Genomic DNA, 7,946 nt, shown 5'->3' with positions numbered 1-7,946 from the left:
TAGTATCTAAACATTCGATGTGACATGAATTTTAGGAGCGACTAAAGAACCAAACACCTCTTAAATTTCGTTGGATAGATTTTGAATTGTGAACTAATCTCTCCTGCAGGTGCGGCAGTGCCACGCTCATAGAGCGGCAGTGTCGCTGGTGAATTTGACTTTGATTTGAGTTGAATTTTTATAGGCCTATTCACCCCCTCCTCTAGGCGTACCAATGATCCTACATATCCTATCGTCGCCTCTGACCATAACTTGTTGTCTCCATCCTCTAGAAGGCTCTCCATCGCAACGCTGCAACCGTGCTCCACCACGCTGCCTCAACGTTCTCCACGATGACCTTGGGCCTACTAGCCGGCATCTCCACCACACCCGAGCGCGGCCGCCTGCCTTCCTCCATCTCAATCGCGCCTTCTGCCAATTGTGGCCTTCTCCAACGCGCGGACCGCCTTCTCCACCGGAGCTGTGACAGCTCACGCCAGATCCGCCATGCCTTCTCTACCAGAGTGGCCTTCTACATCGGACCTACCACGACCTTCTCCACTGGAGCGGCGAGCTCCGCACCACTGGCGAGCTCTACACCGGTGAACTCCACACGCTGACGAGCCTCCATTCTCCCAAGCAATAAGGAGATGTTGCGCTTAAAGCGCATGTTACAAACGTATGTTTCAAGTGTTTCAGATATTTTAGGGGTATATTGCAAGTGTTTCATATGGATGTTGTAAAAGTAGATCGGGATATTGCACATGTTGCAATGGCTATACACATATGTTGCAAGAGATTATTCAAAATGTTTCATCTGTTTCAGATATATGTTGCAAGTGTTTTATCCGGATGTTGCAAAAATAGATCTGGATGTTGCATATACATGTATTTTTCAAGCATATGTTTTGAATGTTTTAGGTGTTTCATACGTATGTTGCAAATGTTTCATGTGGATGTTACATATGTTTGTAATGGCTACACACACGTTTTCAACTTTTTCTGGTGTTTTACAACTTGCAAGTGTTTCAGACGCATGTTGTAAGTGTTTTAGCGGTTTCGGATGTATGTTACAAGTGTTTCATCTGGATGTTACAAAAGTGAATCTGGTATTGCATATGTTGCAATGGGACCCCACCTGCAGCAGCCGCCTCAGTAGCTGGGGTGTCGCCGTGGGTCACCGTGCGGGCGCCTGAGGCATGCAGACGCATCCGCGACGCGCATCCACAAGCAGGGCAGGTGACTGGGACCCACATGACGTTCCCTCATGCAGGCGAGGGCGCATGGCGGTCAGGCGAAGCAAAGCGAGTGTGATGGTAGGGCGGGAAGCAGCGTCGGGTCCATGCGGTGGGGCGCCCGAAAAAGACAGCGTGGGCTGCGCTTCTTACGGGCGCGACACTGTCCGACACTAGCGTCTAGGAACGGACGTCCGTGCACTAGCAAGTCCAAAATTATAAGGCCAATCTCAATGGGAGTTTCATAAATTTTATGGGCATTAAATACACTAACATAGCACTATATTGATAAAGAGAGATGATAAAAATTTCATGGGAGTAGAGAGAGTTTCATGAGGATGAAACCCTTCTGCGCTGTTTCTAAAATATAGGTGTGTTGAAAACTGAGCCATGAAACCCTTAATGAGACTGGCCTAATGGAACTAGGGAGAGTAAGCGATTGCCCTACCAGATAACACCAACTTGACTAGCGAGACACCGATGCAACGTGTTGGAATATAAGTGAATTACACACCTCTTCCCATCAGCTTAAGCTTTTGGGTTGAACTGGTCGGTGCATGCAACTCAATATGGTATCAAAGTCAGAGGTCTCAAGTTCGAATCCTAGTTAGCGTAATTAAATAAAATAATTGCTGCTCGCTCCTATTCCACGTCTGAGGCCTGAGGGAGACTATTGGAATATAAGTGAATTGCCTACCTCTCTCCATCAGCTTAAGCTTTTGGGTTCAATTGGTCGGTGCATGCAACTTACCTCTCTCCATCAGCTTAAGCTTTTGGGTTGAATTGGTCGGTGCATGCAACTTAATATGGTATCAGAGCTAGAGATTTCGAGATCGAACCCTGGTTAGCGTAATTAAATAAAATAATTGTTGCTCGCTCATATTTCACGTCTGAGGCCTGAGAAAGCCTCCATGTGAGAGAGAGTGTTGGAATAGAATTGAATTGCCCACCAATCCTCAGCTTATCATCAGTATGATTTCAAATTTTCATCCACGTGACGTGTAATCATATCGCCGGTGTCACTCACGTGCCGTTGAATAGGTAATGTACGTACGTGTACTTCCTTAGCGATCGTTTTCCCGACGGATGATAACTAGTGGTATTGGTACGTCCGTTACATGTCTCAATTGTTCATTAGTTTATGCAAGGCAACGTTTTCTTCACACACGTATGCATAAAACGTTGGCCTAATAAGCACATTCATGTGTTTAATTTAAGCTCGAACACCATACAACATGCATGGATCCACTTCAAATGAGTATCCACTACTCACTAGCTTCCAAAATCCTGCCCCAAAGTCAGCAGCAGCCAACACCAGCTAGTAAAGTATTTTTTTGGTTATTTCTTGCCACGCGACACAGTACACATGTCACTCTGCAAAACAAAACTAGTAGCACTAATACCAGTGGGCAGTCAAGGTGAATGCACAGAAGCAGCTTCCTCCATACCATGCCTCAACGCACTCAGGCAGATCTGATACTGAATTTTGCCGACCGTATTGATTAGCAGACTAGCAGTAGCGCCCAGTCACATGATTGATTCTGCCGTCGTGACTCGTGACTCGTGAGAGCGATGTGCTGCTGCTGCTTTCGGTTTTCTTGGACCATCCGCCCATCAAACTCCCAACGGAGTTGGGTGGCGTCGGTATCAATGCCTCTTTCTGCCGGAAGCAGCATGGCAGGCATGCTTCTTTTCTTCTTCTTTTACCCCGTTTTCGAACCAACAAGCATGAGACAGTATAATCTGTTAATTTCGCGTCTTACTATTCCAACATTGAAGACCGAAAGGTGCACGATGTATATATATATGGTGTTTGAAAAACAATTACATGTACGACTTTCGGTTATTATTAACCAGTTTTTTTTCTATATAAATATCTAGGATTCTAGTAGGGAGTATTTATTCAGTTCTAGTGTTCTACAGCGTCGTCGTGTGCCTCTGTTCGTCTTTGTCGTTCCTGGAAGTTCCATCGCGACACACGGACCTTTAAATAGACACGTCACGGCTAACAAGGCCCCACCAATCTCTCTCTCTCTCTCTCTCTCTCTCGCTCGCTCGAGACCTCCAGCCGTCCATTCCATCGGGTTCTACTTCCCCAGATCCGAATTCCCAATTTCCCACCGTCAAATTTGTTATCTGTTTTCTAGAACGGCTCATCAGCATCAAATCAGATACATACCTTGGCAAAGACGAGGTAAGCTATTAATGTAATCTTTCTCTGAAGTTTTATGTTCCTCGAGCAAGTATTCGTCGAAGCCTTCCATTGCTTCTAGATTGATTGAACTAGTAAAAGAGACGCAAACATCAGCGAGTTATGCTTACTTACCAGATGATGATGCACCATTTTTTTCTAAGTAGTACAAGCACATGCTTTTTAAATTTCATGGTAACCTCAACTTGCCAAAAACTTATTTGTTTTTCCCCACGGAGGAACTGCCAAATTGGCCTTAAATTTGGTCAAGTTGCACCCTCCTTTTGATGTTCGTTGGTCTGTCATATATAGGATAAACATTCTTTCCTTATTCCGTCCCTCCGCTCCACCATTTGATTGCATATATCATATATGACTTTAAAAAGCGCGGCAGTTGGTTTACAGAGAACGAGCACAGCTCAAGGTTTGGCTTTTGATTTTGATATTTTGCTAGTGGCTCAACAAGACCCCAAAAGTTCACCATAAAGGACAAGCACTCGGCATAAGGTAAGATTCTTTGTTTTAGCCTTTGTGTTCTTCTTTTGCAGTGACTTGCTACACCTTGGGGAAACTTCACTTCTTGGTTATGACTTGCACACTGAATTTTGTTCAAAAAAAAACTTGCACACTGAATTTGTGATTCGCTTCACGTGTTCGTTCGTTGCCATGAACTTCTTGCTAGACATCCAACTGCTGATGCTTCCAACATGGTTATCTTACAGATATATAATCTGCATCCATGGGCTGTGGAGCGTCAAAATGGAGTGATCCCGGTGTCGTACGCCAGAGAGGACTGTCGAGTGTCGGCGAGGTGGTTGTCTTCCTCCCAGGTCTCCGGGTACCAAGAACCATAGACTTGTCTCAGCAACTAGGTGATGATGACCTGAACAAGAGCACAGTGGAGAGGCTGACAGCTCTGAGGGCTAGGGTTGTGGCAATGGCGACGCAGGAATCGTCGGCGGCTCTGAAGCCAAGGCGAAGGGCTGCAGCGCGGCATGGTGAGTCGGGCCGTTGTTGCAGCATATGAATCCTGCCCTGATTGTTCATGCTGAAGGTGAATACCAGAATTCTTGCTTTGATTGTAGTATTTGATCTGCAGGAGGGTCTAGCACTGCTAATCTCCTCCAGTCTCTGGAAGAGTACTTGCCAGCTCTGCTAGGATTGGCGGAAGAAGGTGATTATAACGTACACCAAATATCCCTATCACTGTTTGTTTATGTTAAATTGCTTTCCTGATTTATCATGATTCGGGCATCAATGTTGCAGGCAGTGAGATGAGAAACAAAGTGCAGTTTGTATGGGCTAACCAAGAAGATGTGACTGAGGTTAGAATTGAGCTCCCTTCTATATGCACCTATGCAAGCTCTTCTGAATGTGTTTCAGAGTGCTGCATGACTGGACTGCAGGAGACATCCATGGCTGATCCTTGGTATGAGGTGCTGTCCGTGCTGCATTTGATGGCCATGGTGTGCTTCTTGCAGGCTAACACCCTGCTTCTTCCTAGGTCCTATGGTGATGGTCACGGACCGAGAGTGTCAGAAGGTTGGTGCAGTTCAGTATAAACATAGACCTGGTGGTCTCAGCTTAATATCTATGCTTATTTTGGATTAATAAGACTATTGTCAATCTTGATATATGTTGTGCCCTGTGACGACTGTTGACAACATAAAACACGTGGTCGGGCGCAGAGAGCAGGCAAGCCACTGTTGATCTTTTCTTGAAGGCAGCTGGGTATTTGGATTGTGCAGTTCATCATGTACTCATACATATACCACCTGAAAGAAGGTTTAATGCTTGAGGATCTAATAATGTGAATATCTGAGAGACGAAATTCGCAATACACCCACTGAATTATCCTGTTTGTTGTTTTAATTTCAGAAGAGAACTTCCAGTAGATCTAGCACAGGGAAATCTTAAAGCTCTTAGCTTGCAAGGTCTTGGTCAGGTACTGCATTATAACTCTTCTCATCTATATACTATTTATGCAGATATTCTAACATAGCTAGAATGTTTGTCCTTAATACTTTATTTCCACAAATACTTTGATTGAAAGTAAACAATCAGGGTTCAATTGGAGCCACTAATTGTCTTAATATCCTCCAGGGGGTTGATATGCAGCTTGGACTAGCAATTGAGAACCCAAAGGCAACATTAGCAGTAAAACGACGCTTAGCTTGCGAGATGATCAAATGCTGGAAACAGGTGTCAGTTCTCAGTCCTATCATCAGGCCTTAGCAATGCATAAATCTATTATTTCGTACCACAATTTCCATTTCATTGTGCATTCAACTACGAAACAATCTTGTTCACTTATATATCTGAGCTATTGTTCAACAGGTTAAGGATAGCATCCCAGAGTTTCCTTTGTCAGCTGGATGGGGGAGAAAACATGCTCTATTTGTAAAATGGAAATACGTTGAAGCGAAGGTGTGCACACAATCTTACTCTGTTTCTTTAATCATTTTCGTTTCTAAATTGCATTTGCAATCATTGGTAAGCCACTTAAATTAATTTCCTGGGCAGAGCACAGATATTTTCTCCAGTGTGTAAGTATCCTTGTCATTTTGTTTTTGTTTTTGTTTTTGTTTTTGTTTTTGTTTTTGTTTTTGTTTTCCCCTTGCCAGGCTGCAGCATACTATTTCCACGGATTGATTCTTGATGAGGGGGAGACTGAAAAATCACAAGAGACGGCCATGGCTGCTCTGCAATCATCAGAAGAGTTTATCAATGAGAGCAAAAGGGCTTCTGAGGCCTTCCACACAGCTCCACCAACATCAAGGTGATTTGGCACCTCAAAGTCTATTCATCCCCTATGTTTGACCATCTAAATTTACCTGCCTCTAAGTCTAATACTGTGCCCTCTACATCCGCCACATGTTTAACAAAGATATAAACTCGATCGTCTTTTTACTCTGCAGAAGTCCACCTGCTTTTGGAACCACCAAATATCTCTTGGACATGATACCAAAAGATGCAAAGAGCAAGTTCCAGAGCTACCAAGACCTGAACACACAAAAAGGGTAAGAATCAGAATCAAAGAAAGACGTGAAGAATGACACCATATATGCCAATTCTTCTTTTTTGTTGCAAAAATTCAGAGCATCGATAAGAATTAGATTCAAAGAAAGGGGTGAAGAAATAGCTGACACCATATATGCTAATTCTGTTTTTTTTTGGTTGCGTAAATTCAGAGCGTTGAACATAGGAGTCAGCAAGATCACTGCAACACCTCCTCCATTGCCAGATTTTCCATTTGCTCTAAACCCCGAAGATTATGAGCTTCCTCATTCGGATCCATTGCAGAAGGGAGCTAACCATGGGTAAAGTTCATTGCCAACCTCAAGCCTCTTCTGGAAACTCAAGATCAGCTGATGAAGAATAAACATTAGTAAGCGTCGCATAAGACTAATATTAAAAAAAAAGGTGATTTTGGAAAGAGGGAATGATCTTGTTACTGGTGACCAAGTAGCAAGACCCTGTTGTAACCTGAAGAGCATGTAAAGATAGAAGATCTTGCTAAAGATACCACTTTTTTTAGAAGATCTCTTAGGCTAAATTTTTGAATAACTGGTTGCACTTCTATATTGAGCACCTGATATATCCTTCATTCTGTGCTTAATCAAATAACAAGCTGGATTTCATTTGCACCTTTTGTACCCAGTGCAGAGAGCTCCCGCTCTGTGCGGGATTTGGGGAAGGGTCTCAGTAGCAAGCCTTACCCTTGCCTGTGCAATGCGAGGAGACCGCGACTCGAACCCAGGACCTTCCGGTCACAGGCGATAAAACTCTACCGCTTGCACCAGACACGCCCTTCCATTTGCACCTTCTGTAATATTTAATTTTCAGCCAAAAAAAAATGACTGGATAAAGATCCATAGCTTGTTCAGTCTGAAAATATGACAAAAACCAGTAAATTCCCTATACATGTACAAGACACAGAGACTTTAATGACAGTCACTATGGCGTCCTTCAATAATACGAAATGTGAGTGTTAAAAAAAGAATTTAATCCCTCATATCAGAGAATATTTTCACTTCAATTTTGTTATCATTCAGCCCTACACAATGTTACAGATTCAAGAATCCTTCTAATCTCAATTCATCAAATCAAGGTTAAACAGAAGAACAATATTGGCTTGATGCCTTATACATGGAACAGTAAGGCAACTCCTGAAGAAAAAGTAAGAAGATACAAACAATTCTGGACTTGGATAGCTGGATTTACAACAAGTTTACCAGGACACTTTTCATCAAAAAAAAGTTTACCAGGACACCAGAAAAGGGCAAAAAAAAAAAAAAGTTGAGCTCCGATGTGCTGATGAGTACTTGAGCGGTTGAGCCACAAAGGAGATCAAGGGGGAAAGAGCAGATATGTAACATATGGTAGAAATCATGTGCAGCTGTTTGACCCAGTTACTGTGGCATGTGAATCACACATCTCAAGCACTTGTTTTCTAGCATCAGCTCAAGCGCTTTGTTGATTTCACTGAATGGTATATCATGCGTGACTAGGCCATCAACTTGGATTTCCTGATAAGTGAC

The 7,946-nt window shown here is 43.3% G+C and overlaps 1 protein-coding gene and 1 pseudogene across 6 annotated transcripts; one reads left to right on the top strand and one right to left on the bottom strand.

Annotated features, from left to right (window-relative positions):
* The first annotated feature begins 3,153 nt into the window (after positions 1-3,153).
* On the top strand, positions 3,154-7,024 carry LOC136474431 (uncharacterized). 6 transcript variants are annotated; one of them, XM_066472012.1, is made up of 14 exons: positions 3,156-3,408; positions 3,860-3,912; positions 4,128-4,403; positions 4,505-4,579; positions 4,672-4,730; positions 4,812-4,834; positions 4,910-4,947; positions 5,094-5,190; positions 5,284-5,350; positions 5,509-5,607; positions 5,743-5,832; positions 6,030-6,184; positions 6,324-6,425; positions 6,597-7,024. In XM_066472012.1, the coding sequence occupies exons 3-14, from the start codon at positions 4,145-4,147 to the stop codon at positions 6,727-6,729; spliced, it is 1,197 nt and encodes a 398-aa protein (XP_066328109.1). In that variant the 5' UTR covers positions 3,156-3,408; positions 3,860-3,912; positions 4,128-4,144; the 3' UTR covers positions 6,730-7,024. The 6 variants fall into 6 exon arrangements, 5 of the variants coding, with proteins under 5 accessions (XP_066328109.1, XP_066328108.1, XP_066328106.1 ...); XM_066472011.1 differs by lacking the exon at positions 4,812-4,834 and having other exon boundaries at positions 4,887-4,947; XM_066472009.1 differs by having other exon boundaries at positions 3,158-3,408; positions 3,811-3,912; positions 4,812-4,947.
* A 553-nt stretch (positions 7,025-7,577) lies between these two features.
* The window catches only part of LOC136474430 (alcohol dehydrogenase-like 6), a 45,406-nt pseudogene continuing 45,037 nt past the window's right edge, over positions 7,578-7,946 (bottom strand).

Source organism: Miscanthus floridulus, chromosome 8, assembly GCF_019320115.1.
Source record: "Miscanthus floridulus cultivar M001 chromosome 8, ASM1932011v1, whole genome shotgun sequence".
In the NCBI taxonomy this organism is placed as follows: domain Eukaryota; kingdom Viridiplantae; phylum Streptophyta; class Magnoliopsida; order Poales; family Poaceae; genus Miscanthus; species Miscanthus floridulus.
This window is presented reverse-complemented; position numbering and strand designations above follow the sequence as displayed.

Coding starts and splice junctions, on each gene's coding strand:
- LOC136474431 (XM_066472010.1), top strand. CDS start 4,145: ATGGGCTGTGGAGCGTCAAAATGGAGTGATCCCGGTGTCGTACGCCAG. Junction 4,948..5,093: donor CGGACCGAGAGTGTCAGAAG/GTTGGTGCAGTT, acceptor GGTCGGGCGCAG/AGAGCAGGCAAGCCACTGTT. Junction 5,351..5,508: donor GCTTGCAAGGTCTTGGTCAG/GTACTGCATTAT, acceptor AATATCCTCCAG/GGGGTTGATATGCAGCTTGG.